The following is a 21,289-nucleotide window of genomic DNA, read 5'->3' on the forward strand; positions in this document are numbered from 1 at the left end:
GAAAAATCTTGTAGAGCCTGGGATCACAGAGCCTGGGATCTAAGCATACAGAAGAGATGATGTTCAAATGCCAGGGAAGCTCCAGGGGCCATCCAGCCTGCATATCCCCTTGGAGGATGAAGCAGGGTCCAGATTTCTTGTCTAAAATTTTGTTAAAGACTGAGCATGAATTAGGAGCAGGGAAAGAAATCTCCCTTGTAGTGGATTCTGATGGGAGGCCATACTCCTTAAGCGTTGGATCTGGCTTTTTCGAAGGCTTGGAGGCTGGTATGATTGTTAGCCATTTGACTGGCTTTAGAATCATCTAAGAGACACACCTCTAAGCTTGTCTCTGGACTATTTCAGAGGGCAGAACCATTGTAAGGGTGGGTGGGGCCAACCCACCCTTACAAGAAAGCCACCCTTAGGAGAAAAGGCAGAAAGCAAGCCCAGGACCAGCATTGGTCTCTGCTTCCTGACTGAGGACAGCCGCTTCACAGTCACACTGCTGGACCTCCTACTATGATGGGCTGCATTCTTTCGTTTACCATGAGCCAAAATAAATCCTTTCCCTCTTAAAAAAAGAATACATTTTTACAGACGTATTTAACAGTTTTATGAGAAGTCACTTCACTGACTCTAACGGACCCAGAAGAGCCTTTGAAACATGCACAGATGCTACTACCCTAAATCCCTACCCACATGCTGCTTCTAACGTTTATTGGATGTTTGGTTTCTTTGAGACTGTTTTCCATCTCATGGCTACTTTCAGAGAAAAGATTACTGTGTGTAGGCTAGGCCATCCCCCTTCTGGATCAGGGTATAGCATAATACTCATTTTAAGATTAAAAGTATGCACTTAGCTTAGGTTGTAAAAGCTGATTAATTGGGAAAGGTAGGTTCAACTTTCATGAACAGGCAGAACACACAACATGATAGTTGGTTGAGTACATAACTCTAGATGATCTCATACTACTAAGTTGGATGCAAGGTTTGGCCAAAATTCAGTGTCCGAAAAGACGTGAGCTATTTTCCCAAAAAAAGATATTACTACAGGCCTCTCAATGCCCTCCCTCTTCCATGGCAGGTAGCTGGGGTTTCAGTCTCAGGTCCTCATGGATGCACAGCAAGAGTTCTTAACTAAAGAGCCAGGTTCTCACTTTGCAGCCGTTGCTGATATGGAACTCACTGTGTAAGCCAGGCTGGCCACATTCTCACAGAGATCCTCTTGCCTCTGCCTCTGGCATCCAAGTGCTGGGATTACAGGTGTGTGCCACCATGCCAAGCTAAACTTTTACAGCTGGAAATGTTTCTTTTAAACCACACCATCACCACGAATTGTTTTCTACTCCAACCACTTGTATATAAGTGTTGGGGCAGGGAAACGCTTACTTCCCATCAGTTCTCGAAGCTGTCCATCCAGTACCTTCTGGACTGCATGGCCTCTGACACATCTGACTCTTTACAGAATGGCTGCCTGTGTTTATCCAGGTTGTGTCCTTACGTGACAGTTCCTGCTGCTGTTTGCTTGACGTCTGTTATTTAACTTAACTTGATTGGTACTCTGAACAATATTTTAATTCATACACAAATTGTGTATTTTCCTCAATTTTAGAAAATTCTCAATATTTTGTTATGGGTGCAGGAATAGCCGCTCACTGACCTTTCAAACACCAGACTGAACTCAACAGAGGTTTACTGAATGCTAAACAGGAACTGACCTGCCAGGGCCATGATCTGGACTCGGGAGCCAGACTATGATGTTGGTCTGCTCTTAAGGCAGGTTTTTTTTATACAAAAAAAAAAGTAACTAGGTAACAACCAGATAACAAAACTGTAACCAGGTATGGGAAACAAACTGTAACTAGGTTACAAACATGTAACAAAAAACGCAACCAAGTATCCAGGAGTAGGAGGCAACATTACATCATTAGACAAAGCGTTTCTAACTGACCTTTAATTTGATTGGTTTTTCCTTTTGCGGACTTCAGAGAGTGTCCAGGTAACAAAGTTTACAACGTTTGAGTTGGAGGCAAAATGGCTTCTAATGTACTAAAGGCAGGTGTTAACAGAGGAGCCGTAGTTATGCTCAGAACTAAAGTAGGCCTCCACAGAAGGCCTGTAGAATTTAAGACTGTTGCAACAATTTAAAAAATTTAATTGAGCACTATAATGTATTTACGGAGTATTGTGGTTTTTTTTTAAATTCTTTTTTTATGGTGTCTGTGTTTTAATTAATTAATTGATTAATTTTTACTCTGGGTTATCATCCTGAAAAATGTGATCTGGGAAAGTATGTTATTTCTTTATTCCAAATAAAATATCCAATTGCAAGTGCAGCAGAATCCAAGCGCAGCAGAATTATAATGGGAAAGTGGGAAATTATGACATGGATGAGAAAACCAAGGTTTAGTCATGGTGCTGCACCTGAGATAAATACTCACCCACTCACTGATGGAAAGCTGTCAGTGTAAAAGTGAGAGGAAAAAAAAAACCCTCACAGATCATCTCCATCTCATATTACAGGATTCTTCGAATAATCTGTAGTTGGTGTACACTATCAGTTTAATTATTGTCCATATTGATATTATTTTTACTTATTAATATTACTTAAATATTAATATTACTTAAATATTTTCCATTTTAAGTGTATTAAATGCCCCTTTCCCTTTCCTTTCCCTGTTTCAGTATGGCTTGGGAAGACAATTTGTTGGATGATTTACTCAATTTTGCTGCCACCCCCAAAGGATTGCTGCTTCTTCAGAGAACAGGTGCCATCAATGAATGTGTGACGTTTATGTTCAGCCAATATGCAAAAGAGCCACAGGTATGAATTACCATCTGCTTTAAACAAAAGGAATTGTTGGCTGTTATAAGCCATTGAGAACATCATTTTGTTCTTTGTGTGTGATGAGTTTATTAAGTTTCAGTTAAAATCCTGGGCTGTATTGGAACAGTTGATTTTTCTTTTTTTTCTTTTCCCTTTTTTCGGAAAGCTTTAGGTAGTTGATATTGGTGTCTGTGACTGTATTTCAAAATTGCAAGCAGCCAGATGGAATTGAAAATTTCTCTTAATTTTCCAGATGTTTTGTAAGCGTGATATAATACAACCATTTGCACCAAAAGGGGGTAGAATTTCTGGGAAAAAGCCTATTCCATTTAAATGTATCTGTCAATGAAGGTTTAGGCCTCAGGTGTTTTAAAAGACACAAATTTCCCTTTAGAGGGATTTTATTCTGTTAAGTAAAGGTTCCATGGTGATTTGCTTAATCAGGTAGTCTGAAGTAATTGACTAATAATTAGCTTTGGTTTTTTGTTTGTTTGTTTTTTCTGTGATAGTAAAGGTCCTTACCTTTCTGGGATTTTTTGCATCTTAGATATGCTTTTGAGGGTACTTTTCTGTATAGGTCCTTGTTCTTTTGGCTTAGATCAAGGCTGCTGTGTGTCTTGGTGGGGGGAACTTGGGTGTGCCTTTGGGTGTATTTGTGAAGGTTGATGTCTGCTGCCTTCCTAAATTGCTCTCCCCATTTTTGTTTGTTTGCTTGTTTAATGTATCTGTTGTTTAATTAGGTTTTTGGTAAGAAATTTAGACTTCCAGTTTGTGACGATAAGTTCCATTTGTTAGAGCCGGAAAGGACTGCATATGTCCTTGGAGCTCAGTCATAGCTTGACCTGCAAACTATGGAGTGGGATCAACCTTTCCCTTCCTACTAATCTTGTATTTTCACCCATTTGCTGTCAAAGATCTCCCTCCCTGGAGCCTGCACTTCCATAGTTTCTTTTTCTTGAAGTAAGCATCAGCCAGGTGTTTGGGGAATATTTTTTTTTTTAAATAGGAAAACTTATTTTGTTGTTAATTTGGTTTTTATTTTTATTTTTTCTTTAATTAAAAAAATTTATTATAATTTTTCCCCAGACCTCCCTCCCTTTTCCCCTCCCTCATTCCTTCCTAATCCCACCCTCCCTCCTTCTCCCATACCTCTTCCCTAGTCCACTGATAGGGGAGGTCCTCCTCCCCTTCCATCTGACCCTAGCCTATCAGGTCTTATCAGGACTGCTGCATTGTCTTCCTCTGTGGCCTGGTAAGGCTGCTCCCCCATCAGGGGGAGGTGATCAAAGAGTCAGCCACTGAGTTCATGTCAGAGACAGTCCCTGTTCCCATTACTAGGGAACTCACTTAGAGACTGAGCTGCCATAGGCTGCATTTGAGCAAGGGGTCTAGGTTATCTCCATGCATGGTCCTTGGTTGGAGTATCAGTCTCAGAAAGGGCCCAGATTGTTTTTTTTTTTTTTTTTGTTCTATTGCTCTCCTTATGGAGCTCAGTCCCCTCTAGGTCTTTGTATCTCTGCCTTCTTTCATAAGATTTCCTGCAATCTGCTCAAAGTTTGGCTATGAGTCTCAGATCTGCTTTAATACCCTGCTGGGTAGAGTCTTTCAGAGGCCCTCTGTGGTAGGCTCTTGTCTTGTTCCTTGTTTTCACCTTCTTTCGATATCTATCCCATTTGCCTTTCTGAATGAGGACTGAATATCTTACCCAGGGTCCTCCTTTTTGTTTAACTTCTTTAGGTGTTCAGATTTTAGTATGATTCCAGGCATATATCCAAAAGATGCTTAATTACACAACAAGGACATTTGCTCAACTATGTTCATAGCAGCTTTATTTGTAATAGCCAGAAGTTGGAAACAACCCAGATGTCCCACAAATGAGGAATGGATACAGAAGTTGTGGTACATTTACACAATGGAATACTACTCAGCAATTAAAAACAAGGAAATCATGAAATTTGCAGGTAGATAGTGCGAATTAGAAAAGATCATCCTGAGTGAGGTGTCCCAGAAGCAGAAAGACACACGTGATATATGCTCACTTGTAAGTGTTTGGTGATGTTTAACATTACTGGTAGCAGTTTCAGTGGCATGGGAACAGTAGGTTTCTGGTGTGCTCTGTGCAGAGGAGCTGAGGAAAACAGGTCCACTCACAGGGAGCAAAGCCTGACTGCCCAAGCTGTTTCAGGAAAACCACTCTGTTTTCCCCACTGTGGAAGGTCAGGGCTGTGCGGCTTTTCACACGATGATGGAAGCTTTCTTCAGCTGATTTTGCCACTTCCCTGGTACTTTTTGGAAGTACATCTAGCTGTCTTGCAAAGTTTAACTGTGTGTGTACATCTGTTCTTGTCTCCACCAACTGATTTTGTGACAGTTGACAAGACCCTCCCACCTCTTTAAAGTTTTTTTCTTAACTTTGTATTTTGTAGCTGAATACTTACTCCTGTACTCTAGTGTAGGACCCTTCCCCGCCTGTGTCCTCTAACCCATTCAGGCTTTTTTGGCAGTAATGGAGCTTCCTTTTTGGCTTCTTAGCCTTAGGGTTACTGTTGTGTTGTGTAGGCAATTCAACTGGCCTGCTCTTAGGGGCCTTTGGGGTCCTGACAAGGTGCTGTATCATCACCTGGTCCAGGTGCTTGAGCTATAACCTGTATGCCACACCTACTGTGTGTGTATCTCTCTCTCTGCTTTGACTTCTCCCCCCAAATCCCTTTACTATTCTCCTCTCTTATTCTACACTCTCCCACTGTCTTTTCTCCTTACCCCAAATAAATCTGTTTATATTTAGATCTGTTGAGTGTGTGGCATGTAAAAAAATATAACAGTTACCCTTCATAGGAATGCCTCAGCCTTCTTGGCTGCAGGCTTTTTCTCCTTTGTTTCTGGCTCATCAGTCTTTTCACTCACCATCTTGCAAGATGGCAAAGAGCTCCATCTTTTTGAAGTACAATTTCTGAACTAGGAAGTCACCAATATGGGCTGGGCTAGGCTAGGCAATCTTTTCTCTTCTCCCTCAATGTTGAAATTATAGGCTTGTGCCACTGAGCCCAGCTTCGCCTGCCTCCCTTCATCCCCAAATGTGCTTTCAGGCAGATGGAACTCGTGCTTATGCACTTTGTGGCTGTTGCCAGGTTCCAGTTCCTATCAGTTCTTTTAGAAAGTGGCTTTTGTTGTTTTTTGTTTGTTTGTTATTTTAAACCTCTGGCATGTGTTGTGTTTGATGTTTTTATGTTGCTTAATAATGACAAGTGTTCCCCCTTTATTCTCTTATATTCTAATATCCTACCTTTGTTTAAAACTACAAGAAGATAAATAACCTTTTTTGTTGCCTCTGCTTGTGAAGAATACATAGCTTCTGAGGTACACCTCAGCATTTTTTTGCATGAGGAAAACATGTCTCTGTTTTTCATGGGTTTGTGAGGTTAGGTGTGTATATGCGCATATATTTTTATCTTGTTTTATTGAATCTGGACCCTGCATACAGAAAATATAGTTGCCTCTGTTCTTCAATTTATGGCATACTTAGTTCATCCATTCCTATTCTGTCTTATTTATTTTCTTCTAGTATCATTCCAGATTGCTGGTTCTATTTCACCCTGTACACATTTCAAACACAAACACACACACACATAAACACATACACACCACAGCTTTTTATGTTATTATAAATGCTCCACTTTATTTTGAATTCCTGTGTAGCTGAATTTAGAGCTGTCCTTGCATACTAATTAGCTGCTCAGGATTTCTGTTTTGCCTGTTCTGTTTATCATTATGGAAACTTGCAAACAGTTCATACGCATTTTCTTTTTCATTCAGGTGTTTCAGATAAGGCAGGCATATCTTCACATGATACATCTAGAATTAGATGTCATTTTTATGTTTGTAAATTTCAAAACCTAATATTCTTTGCAGCACCCTGGCTGCCTGCCTAGAAGTGACGGTTCCTTTGACATTGGGAATTTAGGGCCCATAATTCTTCATTAGCATATTCATCACACTTTAATGTGGCCCGCTATTCCAGATATTTTCATCATTTACATCCATAGATATTTTTCAAGAAAGCCTGACGGCTAGGCCAATTTCTTAATTTTGTAGAAGGGAAAATGGAGGTTCAGGTTAGTTATAGAGTGTGTTTTATGGACCTGTTAGTTGCCTAGTTATAACCATCAGATTAAAACTCAGATTTCTGTTGCTCTCCTTGTGGAGTTCCTGTCCAGAGCTTACTGTTTCCCAATTCTTTTCTAAGATTCCCTGTATTCTGCCCAAAGGTTGCCCATAAATCTCAGCATCTGAGCATAGGGTTCTTTCCTGAGACTGCTATTCCAGCCAAGGACTATGCATGGAGATAACCTAAGACCCCTGCACAGATGTAGCCCATGGCAGTTCAGTATTCAAGTGGGTTCCATTGTAATAGGAACAGGGACTGTCTCTGATATGAACTGATTGGCCTGCTCTCTAATTACCTCCCCCTGAGGGGGAAGCAGCATTACCAGGCCACAGAAGAAGACAATGCAGCCACTCCTGATGAGACCTAATTGACTAGGATCAGAAGGAAGGAAAAGAAGTCCTCCCCTATCAGTGGACTTGGGGAGGGGCATGCATGCAGAGGGTGGAGGAAGGGAGGGATTGAGATGGGAGGAGGGAGAGAACCACAGGGGGGATACAAAGTGAATAAAGTGTAATTAATAAAGAAAAAAAACCTCTCAGATTTCTTCTTTTCTAGCTTTTGACCATGAGCATGAAGACTTACCTTGTTTAAGAAAGTGTCTAACTTATGATAATTTCCTCCCTTTTCGCAATAAGTGGGAAGGTGAAGCATGTAGTGACTAATACTCCAATTTAGGGCCCTTGTAGAGACTTATGAGTAGGGCGATCTTTGGCGGGAAGATGTCAGGAAGGGAGACTAGATATGTGTCTTTCTGGATGTGTGTATCACTGACTGCAGAACAGTAGACAATAATTCAAGAAAAATGGGAATTACAACTGACAGGATTGAAAAGGAAGGCCAACTCACAAAGACATAACAATAGAAAATTGATGAAGAAGGCCTAATTTTCAGCATGATCTATTAGCTCTTTTAGCTACATTTTTGTTTTGTCTTTAAAGCTGAAGGTACACTTTATGTTTGAAGAGCTTGAAATTAAATGAGGTGCCTTTAGTGAGGTGCTCTAAAGTAGGGATTCTGAATGGCTAACTCTGTCCAGAGGTTGGACATCTTAAAGGCCAGCAGAACTTGAAATGCCAGTTAACTTCCTTATTCTGATTCATACAAAGAGATAGGCTCATTTTTGTTACCCAAGCAGCTTTATCTTGGAAAGTGACAAGTACTGACGGCCTTTTATAACAGAAACTGATATATCGATGATGAGGACTGGTGCCTCCTCCTTAGGAACAAGAATTGTATTCTCTACATATACTTATTTTAAGGAAAAGTATCAGGTTTTTTTTAAGTTGTTTTTTTTTTTATTTCTTAAAAACACATTTAAGAATCTGGCAGTGAAAATTTATAAATGAAGAAGAGGCCTAGAAAGTAAAAATAGGATGATACAATTTAAATAGGATGGTACAATTTAGAACTGGAAGTTGTCCTATTTTCATCTGATCTAAGTCCCTTACTTTATTTGTGAGAAAATGTAGACCAGGATTAATAAGTGACTCTTCAAAAAGTATTTATTATTAACTACGTGGCAGTCATATGTATGAATTCCAGTGTCCACAGAGGCCAGGGTGTTGGATAACTTGGACCACAAGAGTCCAGATATGGGTGCTGGGAACTGAGCTGAATCTGGGAAGTGAACTTGGGTCCTCTGCAGAAGCTGTGTGTGTTCTTAGTTGTAGACTCATCTCTTCAGCCCCTTACTAAGTGACTTATCAAAGTCAAAGAACTAGGATTAAACTCAGATCAGACATGAAATTGTAGAAACACCACATTAGTAGTAATTCACTGGGAGGGTATTGTTGTTTGTTTTACCTCTGTTAGCACCCGAAGGGAATTTCATAGTTTTCTAATTGTTAAAGAGCAGTAAGTAGCTGTACTTGTAAGTTTTGTTGTGTATAACTATTACGCTGTGTTCTTTGCTTCGCATGTTGTTCCTCATGTTAGATGAACAGGCAGAAGAAGTTTGGCTATGAAGTTTTGGTTGTGCAGGTGGCCTCCACAGCAGCAGGGGCAGTAGCTCTACAGAATTCAGGTACGTCTTTCATACACACCCAACCACCCATATAAAATGATATCATTGTAAAAAGCATGAAGAACTGAAACTTTTGCACGATAAAGTTCCAGAATATTTTCAACTTTAAAATTCTACTTCCTGGTTTGCAACTATGAGAAAAGAAAGTTTACAGGAGTGTCTTTGCTCTCCATGAGATTCCACTGGGGATTTTTTTTTTTCCTATATGTCGAGTCTCTCATTCTCCCACTTTGCTTTTAGAACAGTGGTACCTAATAATATATGCTACTCATTCAATGTCTGAAGATTTTTTTTTCACTTTATAAAGCTAAGGGATGCCATTCTGTCTTGATATAATTACCCCTGACAGAGTGGCCCAGTGTTTTGTTTAGTGGATTTGCACATGCTTTCAAACGTATCATCATCATAGCTGTCACATATCTGTGCCAGTTTCTTATTCCCATCATTCCTCTTCCTTTTAGAAGTGTTTCCCTCTCTCAGTAGCCTTCTCATGCTCTTTGAAGTTTGCCTTCCATATGTATCCTCAATGTTAATTGGATTTGTAGGAAAGAAAACCACCAAGGTTTTAACATGGCACTTGTTCAGCTTACTGGGCACCAAACAGTACATACGTGATAGAGAAGTGGAATTCCCAGTGAAGGCGACAAATCACCACATAAGTACCACTGATTACTGTTGCTTTTCCACTAAAACCAGAATATTTTGGGAAATTCCATATTTTTGCCCAACTACATTGGGTTCTTTGTATATGTTCCTTAACAAAACTAGATTTTATTCTGCTACTTAGAATAAAATCCATGTAGTACTGTAGACAAGACTATATTAATAGAACCATTTGATGATTAGCTTTAATGTCAGATTTGCTTTTGAACCTCACACTGTCAAACATTTCTTAAAGAAACTATATAAGTCATAGCACTATGATTCATAGCACTTCCATTACAGGTATTTCTTTTCCACTTGACATGCATTGTCCCATTTGCATGCTGTGGAAACTCTGCAGTTTTCATTTTCAAATACCAAAATTCCTTGGAGAAGAGGAGGCATCCTCTCCACCCTGATATCTCAGTTTCACTTCCCTTTTTTTTTTTTTTTAGGTTGTTTCCCAGAACACTTACTTCTCCTCTTTTGTTACAAACACATTGGTTTTTCCTAAATTTGTTTTATTTTTTGACATTGTAATAAAATTTTACATTATTCCTACCATTCTCTTTCTTTCTCCAAGCCCTCCCCAATATCTCCTCCCCTCTTTAAAAGTCATGGCTTCTTTTTCATTGTTGTTGCATGTGCATATCCATACTATCTCTGCAAACACAAATGCAGCCTGCTCAGTCTTTGTAATGTCACTTGAATGTTTTTAGAGCTGGCCATTTGGCACTGGATAACAAGCTGGTATGCTCTTCTCTGGGGAAGACTATTTTTCCTGCTCACCATTTTTTAGTTGCCTGTAATTCACCGTGTAGGGTTGAGGCCTAATAAGCTTTCCCTGTCCATGTTGACAAGTTATTGTTGTTATCCCTGTTCTCCTCACATTTAGGTAGTATGTTGATGAGATTTTACAGGCGTAACTTCTGACATTACCAGGAGACACAACCTCACAGCTAACTCTATGACCTCAGGCTCTTCCAATCTTTACCCCCTGTCATCTGCTACATTCCCTGAGCCTTGTGTGTGGGATTTGTGTAGTCCTTGTATCCACTGGGATGGGTCTCTACCACTCTGCATTTTGATTGGTTGTGACTTTCTGTAACAATCTTCATCTGTTGGAAAGAGAAGTCTCCTTGATGAGGGGTGAGGGTGTGGGTATAAGGACACATGTTTAGACTGTAGTTAGGGATGAAGGCATACTGATTTTATGATTAGATGCTAGGTTTTTATGTGTAGTGGAGGATTTGGAAAACTTAATAATCAGCTTTAATATTCATTTTCATTTAGTTGGATAGTATTTGATTCAAGAGAATTTAATGGCTGCATTGAAGCCACGTTCAGAATTGTTTTAAACATATGGAATTATAAGTGCATATTAGGTTAGGTGAACCTATTCTTTGGATGCCTGCCCTAGTTCTGATGCCTCCTCTCTCTTTCTCCAACTCCTGAGCACATTCTTTACATCTCCAGGGAGATGCTTTCTCATGATTTATTTAATATTACACAGAGGTCGGATATCCTAAACATTTAGTAAAAATATCAATTACCATTTCTTTCAAGGGTAGAGACTGCACTGTTATTTCTGTAAGAATAAAGTATTTCCATCCATGAGTAAATTTCTCATAGTAATAACCCTATCTTTTTTTCCTTAAACCAGATTATACTCTTTTATACTATAGTGTAAATTATGCTGTAAATATGACATAAGTAATAATTCTTTCTAGGCTTCATTAGTGCACTTATAACTGAACTATGGTACAATCTTGAATGTGGAAGAGATGATGTCAGAGTAACTCATCCTAGAGCAACTCCAGTGGATCCTATCGACCGAAGCTGTCAAAAGGTAAGAAGTTGTATGATAATAATGTAGAGATTCGAAGTGTATTGCACAGAAGTGACTCTATGAAAACCTGACCTGTGTCACTTATAAGCAGCAAACTTTCTTAAGTGGACCATAGCCCATTTAATACCTAAATCTATTTTTCATTAAAAAGTAAAGTTAGTGAACTTCATTGTACTTTGGAAAATACATTGGAAGGATACTTTTCTTTCATGATATTTTTATTATATTTTTTCTTTCTTAATAAAGGGTAATAAACACACCAAGTATGTTATGAAAAGCAATGTGTCCCTAAAACAAACACAAAGGCATACCACAGAAGTACAGGAAAGTTTCTCTTGGGTTTGAATCTGATGAAGTTGTCTGGATAGAATCAAGGTAGAACTGGTTGAGGGAAAATGCTGTTGGCTAGAGGAATCCAGCAGTTTTTTAAGTACTTACACAAATTCAGTGGTTTTCCTATATGTAGCATAGTCTCGTAATTTCCTTCCTTCCTTCCTTCCTTCCTTCCTTCCTTCCTTCCTTCCTTCCTTCCTTCCTTCCCTTCCCTTCCCTTCCCTTCCCTTCCCTTCCCTTCCCTTCCCTTCCCTTCCCTTCCCTTCCCTTTCCTTCCCTTTCCTTTCTTTTCTTTGTTTTCTTCTTTTCTTCCTTTCTTTCTTCTGAGACAGGGTTTCTCTGTGTAGCCTTGGCTCTCCTGGACTCACTCTATAGACCAGGCTGGCCTTGAACTCACAGAGATCTGGATGTCTCTGCCTCCTTGAGTCCTAGTTTCTTTCAGTTAAAGTAAATGATTCACTGCAGTGGAAGCTTGAACAATTTTTAGTATGAAGGTGCCGTTAAATTATTTAAAATGCTCCCCTCCTCACACTATTTCAGAAATTTCTTTTTTCTGGGGTGTTACAAGTTCACTTTTCTAGAAAACATGAACACTAGAAAATAATTTAAAAATGAAGTGGTTGAAAATGTTTTATTGATAAAAACAGGCAGTCAGTGGAAGACAGTGACTTTAGGATGTGCTTTTTTCACAGTCTATTTAACAGTAGTGTTGTTTGTTTGTGACAGTTGCTTTATGTAACCCTGGTTGGCCTTGAGCTCTCTATGTAGACCAGGCTATGTAGACCTTGAACTCTCCCAAGTGCTTCTGCCGCCATGCCTGGAAAAGTACCTTAGGAAAAGTACCTGTTGCTGTTCTAAGGATAGAAACTCAGAATCTAGAAAGCTAGTAGAAGAGAATTCTAAGTTTAAGGTTATTTGGCAGCTAGAAATGAAGCTGGGAGCCTGGAGAGGACAAAGCTACAAAGCGGGTATTACAAAGGCGCGTGGTAGCCCCAGACTCCGAGCTACACCTGTAAACTGTAGTCATTGTGCTGCCCCCACACACAAAAAATCATCTTCTATTTACTAGTGCTGAATATGTTGAGAATGCAATATCAAAAATGTGTTCTTTTGAGTCTGGGGGGATATGTCAGTTGGTAAAGCACAAGGACTTGAGTTGTGTCCCAGGAACCTACATTAAAAACTAAACAAAGTGGTGGGGATTGGTATATCCCCCAAAGACCCATCGACCCTAAAGAGCTGGGAGAAGTAAAGGGGTCTGCACCTCCTCTCCCCACTAACCTTCTCTCTCCAACCTGGGTTTGGGTTGGGGGGTTGATACTCCAAATAAAATAGTCTTTAAAACAAAACAAAGAAGTAAAAAAAAAAAAAAAAAAAAACAACTAAACAAAGAACAGGGCTACTGGGATGGGTTAGTGGGTTAATAGATTTGTTACCATTTACCTAAATTTGACCCCCAGAACACATACCGTAATGGAGAGTTGTTCTCTGAGCTTACATGCACACATGCTGTGGTATCTCTCTTACCCTAAATCCAAATAAATAAATATATGAAAAAAATAAATAAAATTTAAAAAGTTAAAGCAATACCCCTCCCCCCAAATACAACAACAACAACAAATCTCCAAACCAGGCATGGCAATGCATGATTGTAATTCCAGCACTGGGAGGTAGAAACAGGGGGATTACTGTGACTCAACGGCCAGCCAGCTCAGCTGACGTGGACTCACATGAAATTTAGAAGCTGGACGTTAAACAAGCAAATATTAAAGAGAAAGCCTACAGAATGGGAGAAAATCTTTGCCTGCTTTGTGCCTAGCAGAGTTTAATATTTAGAATACACACAGAATTCTAGAATTTAAAACTCTCAAGGCCATATCATCCAGTTAGTAACAGGTTAATGAACTGAACAGATAGCTGTTAAAATAAGTAAAAATAGGATGATATATATATGAAAAATGTTCAACATCTTTAGCCATTAGGAAAATGCAAATCAAACCACACTGAGAATCCATCTCACTTCAGTTATAATGAGTACAAAGAAATCAAACAAGAAGTGCTGTCAAGGATGTGGGGAGGAGGAAACTTTATGCATTGTGGGGGCTATAAATTATTGTAGATATTGTATATGTCGATTACTACGGAGGTTTCTAAGACTGCTGGAATGAGAGCTACTGTATGACGCAGTTATTCTGTTCTGCTACCTGCACTTCCATGTTAACCACAGCATTGTTCACAGTAGCCAAGTTAGGAATTGGCACAAGCGTCTGTGTCAACAAATGTATACATTACAATGGCGTTTCCTTCCTCCGTATAGAAAAAGGAAATTAGTTATTTGCAGAGAAGTGGATGGAACTGGACTGCAACATGCCAACCAAATTAGCTAGGTTTAGAACAAAAAGCACATCTGCTCTCACATTCAGAACCCAGATTTAAATATATGTGTGATTTAAACAGACACACACACATCCATCCATACAAACATAGACACACAGACACACATGTATGATACGTATATGTCAGAAGAGTAGTGACAGGTAGAAGAGAAGGTACTGGCGGGAGTTGGAGTAATGACAAGAGAAAGTAATAGGGGAGTAACAATGTCTGAAAGTTTCACAATGAAAACATCTTATTTACTCATTTTGTTATCTGACCATTTCATATACGTATGCAATATAGTCTGATTGTACTTTGACGGTACAAACCCCATTGTCTTATATGCTAACTAGTAATAATGTTCTTTATGTTAGTAGAACACATTCTAGAATCCATATAATGTATGCTCACAAAGTAGGGAAAGCACCCCAGAATTTTTTGACATTTGAAGAATATAAAAATTGTGACCTATATTCAATAAGAAGGGCAGCCAACTGAAATGTATTGTAAAGTGAAGGTAGATTATCTTACAAGGACAAAACATAAGTGAGAATTGTAGTAGATGAACAAATTAGGTCTCTGTAGAAACTGTAAAGGTACAGGTAGAAATTCTTGCATTAAAAAATAATCAGAAATAGAAATTCTTAAAGATACTTAGCAGAAGATTTAGCATAATAACACAAATAATAAACTGGAGACAGGTCCACAGGAGTCAGAATTTGAAGAGCATAGAAGGGGAAAACCTGCAGTTGATCTTGAGAGTATGTTATATTGATAGTCTTAGCTTCCACAATGAGAATACTAGAAACAGAACTACCAGAAGAACAATATTTGCCTAAACTCACCAACTTTATTGAAATATATAAATTTATAGATGAGAAACTTAGTGAAACTCAAGGAAGATTATACAATAAATGAAAATATGAAAGAAATCACACCATGGCTTGTGACAAACTGCTTAAAACAAAGATGTTGCCACATTTTGAAAGAAGCTGTACAAAATCAATGTTATATATAGCAAACAGTAGAACAGCTTGCTGGCACCACATTAGAGGCAGTGGAGGCCAGGAGACAATGCAAATATTTATTGTGCTTAGAGGAAAAGATAAAAAGATAAAGTCAACCCGCAGCTCGGCACCCAGCAGAATAGTCTTCAGCAATGAAGGCGAAGAAACTTTTAGGTAATGGCAGAGAAAACTCAGAAAGCATGCTTGTCCTTCACATATGCTAGGAAGGAAGGTCTCCCTGTGGAAGTTTGGGTTTTCCAGAGGGGAAGAGGGAATTGCCAAAAGATGAGCCTACAGAGGTAGATAGGGTATGTGCTATCACCTCAACATGAAAGGTGGGCACATTATTATATGTCTCCCTACAGTTACACAGTCCTTCACATATGACATAAATCAGCACAATGTTGTAAGTTGTAAATCTGTATGGAATGTTTCTAAGCAAGGTTCAGGTTGTTGGAATTTTATTCTAGTTATTTGACTTTGAATTGGGAATATCAGTATAAATTTTCTTCAGAAACATCATATATTTTCCTAGTTTATATATTGAAATATCAACAAATGACAATTCATAGTATTAAAGAGGTTTATCACCCAGCTTGAGATCTCAGTTATTCCACAGAGGTTCTTTGAACTTTGGATCTATTTTTCTATTTTAAACTACAGTCAGTATATATTTATAGTTTCAATATATAGTGAAGTATGTTAAAAACATGTATTTGAATTCTAATCCCTTTCATCTATCTCCCCCCCACCCCCTTCTCTGCTGTTCCATTCAATGTGGTAGGCAGTGGTCCTAAAGCTGCAGTTTAGTATATGTGCTGCCGTAGTAAGCACCTGATGCTGCAATTTAATATACACTAAATTAAAAAAAAAAAATCTCTTCTTCCCAAGGCTCAGTGACTATTGCAGAAGAGGGGACGCAGAGATCCTAAGAACCCAGAGGTTAGATAGGACCTGAGAAAAAGCGTCTTCGAGATGTGGCAGTGTCAATGCACCCATGCACTCACAGTAGCTGTGGTTGTCTTCACAGTATTGAGCCAGTGAACATTCAAGTATGGAGAAGGGAGAGTCTCATAAGTCCCCACCCCATGAGGAGCGATTGACAGTTGGTGGCTTCTGGGGGAGGGAGTGTCAGTCTCCCTAAGTGTGGCCTCTGGTCGGTTGATCATGCTCCAATGGATGGCTCCACACCCATGAATATATAGCCAGCACAGAATGGATTCAATAAATTAAAAAAAAAAGACATGAATATGGGAGGAGGGGGAGTTTGGTGAGGTAGATCTGGGAGGAGTTATGGAGAGGACTGGATCATGAGTATGATTAAAATATGTTGTATGCATGTATCAAATTCTCAACAAAAATTCTGATAATAATCACAGTTACTCAGTTGTAGTGCTGATGTCTTCAGTGGTCAGAAGCACAGGTGGTTAGTGATGTTCTACAATACTGGGCAGCTCAGATTACATGCTATTTCCAGGAAATCCTGTTAACCAACATTTCCTTAGCAAACCACTGAAAAACGGCACAGAGAGATATAGCTTATAATGTTAAAAATTCTAAAAACCTGAAATTCTCTTTCTTTTTTGGGTCTTTGTGAGGTTTAGGTACCAAGGTGACTGTGGCTTCATAGAATGAGTTTGATAGTGTTCCTTCTGTTTCTATCTTGTGGAATAGTTTGAAGAGTATTGGTGTTAGTTCTTTGAAGGTCTGGTAGAATTCGGTGCTGAAGCCATCTGGCCTTGGACTTTTTTTGCATGGTAGACTTTTGATGATAGTTTCTGTTTCCTTAGGGGATATAGGACTATTTAATAGGGGATACAAATTAGAAAGGAAGAAGTCAAAGTATCACTGTTTGCAGATGATATGATAGTTTACCTGAGTGACCCCAAAAATTCTACCAGGGAACTCCTACAGCTGATTAACACCTTCAGCAAAGTGGCTGGATACAAAATTAACTAAAAAAAAATAAAAATAAAAAAAAATCAGTAGCCTTCCTGTATACAAAAGACAAAAGGGCCGAGAAAGAACACTCTTCACAATAGCCACAAAGGACATAAAGTACCTTGGTGTGAACCTAAACAAGCAAGTCAAAGACTTGTATGAAAAAAATTTCCAGAAGAAAGAATTAGAAGAAGATATCAGAAGATGGAAAGATCTCCCATGCTCATGGCTTGGCAGGATTAATATAGTAAAAAAGGCCATCTTACCAAAAACAATCTGTAGATTCAATGCAATTACCATCAAATTACCAACATAATTCTTTACAGACTTTGAAAGAAAAATTCTCAACTTCATATGGAACAATAAGAAACTCAGAATTGCTAAAACAATTCTCTACAGTAAAAGATCTTCTGGAGGTATCTCCATCCCTGATCTCAAGCTGTACTATAGAGCAACAGTAATAAAAACTGCCTGGTACTGGCATAGAAACAGAGTGGTGGATCAATGGAATCGAACAGAAGACCCTGACATAAATCCACACATCTATGGACACCTGATTTTTGACAAAGATGCCAAATCCATTCAATGGGAAAAAGACAGCATCTTCAACAAATGGTGCTGGTCTAACTGGCAGTCTACATGTAGAAAAACGCAAAGAGATCCATACTTATCACCCTGCAAAAAACTAAAGTCCAAGTGGATCCAAGACCTCAACATAAAACTAGACACACTAAACCGCTTAGAAGAAAAAGTGGGGAATACCCTTGAACTCATTGGCACAGGAGACAACTTCCTTAATAGAACACCACAGCACAGGCTCTAAGAGCAACAATCAATAAATGGGACCTCATGAAACTGAAAAGCTTCTGTAAAGCAAAGGACACTGTCCTCAGAACAAAATGACAGTCTACAGACTGGGAAAGGATCTTCACCAACCCTTTATCTGACAGAGGGCTAATATCCAGTATATATAAAGAAGTAAAGAAGTTAAACAGCAAAAAATCAAGTAATCCAATTAAAAAATGGGGAACAGAGCTAAACAGAGAATTCTCTGCAGAGGAATATTGAATGGCAGAGAAACACTTAAAGAAATGCTCAACCTCATTAGCTATCAGGGAAATGCAAATCAAAACGACCCTAAGATTTCACCTTACACTCATCACAATGGCCAAGATGAAAAACTCAAGAGACAGCACATGCTGGAGAGGTTGTGGAGAAAGGGGAACCGTCCTCCACTGCTGGTGGGAATGTAAACTTGTACAACCACTCTGGAAAGCAATCTGGAGCTTTCTCAGACAACTAAGAATAGCGCTTCCTCAAGATCCAACTATACCACTCCTAGTCATATATCCATAAGAGGCTCAAGTACACAATAAGGATATTTGCTCAACCATGTTTGTAGCAGCCTTATTTGTAATAGCCAGAAGCTGGGAACAGCCCCTTAGTGGAGGAATGGATGCACTAATTGTGATATATCTATACAATGGAATATTACTCAGCAATAAAAAACAAGGAAATCATGAAATTTGCAGGTAAATGGTGGGATCTGGAAAAGGTCATCCTGAGTGAGCTATCCCAGAAGCAGAAAGATGCACACAGTATATACTCACTCATAGAGACATATAATATAGGATAAACCTACTAAAATCTGTACACCTAAAGAAACTAATCAAGAGAGAGGAATCTTGTTAAAATGCTCAATTCCTATCCAGAAAGGAAAAGAGGATGGACATCAGAAGAAGGAGAAAAGAGGGAACAAGTCAGGAGCCTGACACAGCGGACCTCTGAAAAGCTCTGCCCTGTAGACTATCAATGTAGATGCTGAGACTTATGGACAACCTTTGGGCAGAGTGCAGGGAATCTTAGGAAAGAAGTGGGAAACAGCAAGATCTGGAGAGGACAGGAACTCCACAAGGAGAGCAACAGAACCAAAAAATCTGAGCACAGGGGTCTTTCCTGAGACTGATACTCCAACCAAGGACTATGCATGGAGATAACCTAAGACCCTTGCACAGATGTAGCCCATGGCAGGTCAGTATCCAAGTGGGTTCCATTGTAATAGGAACAGGGACTGCCTCTGACATGAACTGATTGGCCTTCTCTTTAATTACCTCCCCTTGAGGAGGAAGCAGCATTACCAGGCCACAGAAGAAGACAATTCAGCCACTCCTGATGAGACCTAATTGACTAGGATCAGAAGGAAGGAAAAGAAGTCCTCCCCTATCGGTGGACTTGGGGAGGGGCATGAATGCAGAGGGTGGAGGAAGGGAGGGATTGGGATGGGAGGAGGGAGAGAACCACAGGGGGGAAAAATGAATAAAGAGTAATTGATAAAGAAAAAAAAAAGAAAGTGCATATCAAACACATTCTTATCCCAACAGGGAGTTAGAACTCTCATGGTCTCAGGAAGCATTCTGGGGAGTTAACAAGAGCTTGTTTCTCAGGCTTTAATGTTTCACTCTGTTGTCTGTCAGAGTCTCTCTGGTTCATACTGCATGGTTTTCTATTTTGTAAGTATTTATGTTTATTCGGGTTATATCCTTTACTAGATTATAATACTCTTGAAAACAAGAGCCATGCCGGTTTCAACCATGCACTCCCTCAAAGCCCTTGTCCAGCCACCTTTATATACAAGAGAATAGTATAAAATAGGTTATAAATTTGCATGATTCTGGTTTTATTGATATGATACAATGTGTTAATTTAGATAATTATGAAGAGAGAAACATTGTAGTTTTTGAAATAGAGACAATCTGTTTGTAAAATAATTTATACAATATTGTATTTTATTCCCATATAAAATGAGTGAATTGTTATATTTACATATCTAAAACTTTCATCATAATTTAGTAATTTGTTATTGTATTATTCTGTCTTTGATTTTTGACATAAGATTTCACTGTGTATTCAGGCCTTTTCTCAAACTATGTAGCCTAGCCTTCCTTGAGCTATTGCTGTTCTACCTTCGACTTTCTGAATGATAGGGTCACACATGTCTTTTTGTTTTGTTTATTTATTTGCTCATTTGAGTGTTTTTCTCTGTTTCTAAACCTGATGTTTTGTTTTTGTGGGGATTTTTTTTTTCAGAAAGTTAGTATAAAATAAGAGTTTCTTTGATGCTTATAAATAACTATTATACTAGCTAGAAAAGTAGTCTTTTATCAACAGGATGCCTGTAAATAACATTTTCTCAGCTTAAATATCTATTATTTAAATGCTCTTTCACCCTATTTGTAAGAAACACAGTTTTGTGATTGATTGCTACTACTGTATTTTATCACCAAAGTTTCCTGATTGAAGGATTAGCTTTCTAAAGCAATGCTTCAAACAGTAACTTCAAAAGTATTTCCTAAAACCTAAAGACTCATCATTAAGATACTATTTGAGCTGGAAAAGTTATTGAATCAATCATTAAAATACATAAACGAAATTAAAGTTTTACATAAAAAAATTTTTCTAGAAACCTAGTAAAACAGAAAGTCTAGAAGAGGCTGGGAAGTAAAAAACGAAGGAACTCTGGGTCATTATGGGGTAGGAAAAGAGTAGCCTGAAGTGTTCATATTACTGCAATTATATTACATTGAAAAGGACCAAGTGATTTAACTAGAGATCTTCAAAGTTCACAAAAATGATACTGTAGGTCCTGTGAGATGTCTAAACCGTCTCAGTAGGTAAAGAAGCCTAGGCCACCAAGGCTGACAACCTGATTTCAGTCCTGGGATTTACAAGGCGCAGGAGAGAACCTACTCCAGCAAGTTGTCCTCTGACCTTCACAAGTGCTGTAGCACACACATACACACACTTACACAAACATGCACACACACATGCGTGCACACATTGAGCAAATAAATAAATAAATAAAACAGTTGTAAAAATAGTAAGAAAAAGGAGTTCCAAATATATGCTCTGTTTGTGAAGTTCACTTTAAGTAAAAATGCAGATACAAAACCATACAATGGAAAAAAGACAGCATCTTCAACAAATGGTGCTGGTCCAACTGGATGTCTACATGTAGAAAAATGCAAATAGATCCATACTTATCACCCTGCAAAAAACTAAAGTCCAAGTGGATCAAAGACCTCAACATAAAACCAGACACATTAAATCGGTTAGAAGAAAAAGTGGGGAAAACCCTAGAACTCAT

The 21,289-nt window shown here is 38.8% G+C and overlaps 1 protein-coding gene across 1 annotated transcript in view; it reads left to right on the forward strand.

The window, feature by feature from the left end:
• Nucleotides 1-21,289, forward strand: part of Tbc1d32 (TBC1 domain family member 32) — a 223,224-nt gene that overhangs the window by 84,689 nt on the left and 117,246 nt on the right. The window contains exons 18-20 of the mRNA XM_060373683.1: nucleotides 2,668-2,806; nucleotides 8,910-8,997; nucleotides 11,370-11,488. Coding sequence (XP_060229666.1) covers nucleotides 2,668-2,806; nucleotides 8,910-8,997; nucleotides 11,370-11,488 — 346 coding nt within the window. The remainder of the gene's footprint in view (nucleotides 1-2,667; nucleotides 2,807-8,909; nucleotides 8,998-11,369; nucleotides 11,489-21,289) is intronic.

This window comes from Meriones unguiculatus, chromosome 20 (assembly GCF_030254825.1).
Source record: "Meriones unguiculatus strain TT.TT164.6M chromosome 20, Bangor_MerUng_6.1, whole genome shotgun sequence".
Taxonomy (NCBI): Eukaryota; Metazoa; Chordata; class Mammalia; order Rodentia; family Muridae; genus Meriones; species Meriones unguiculatus.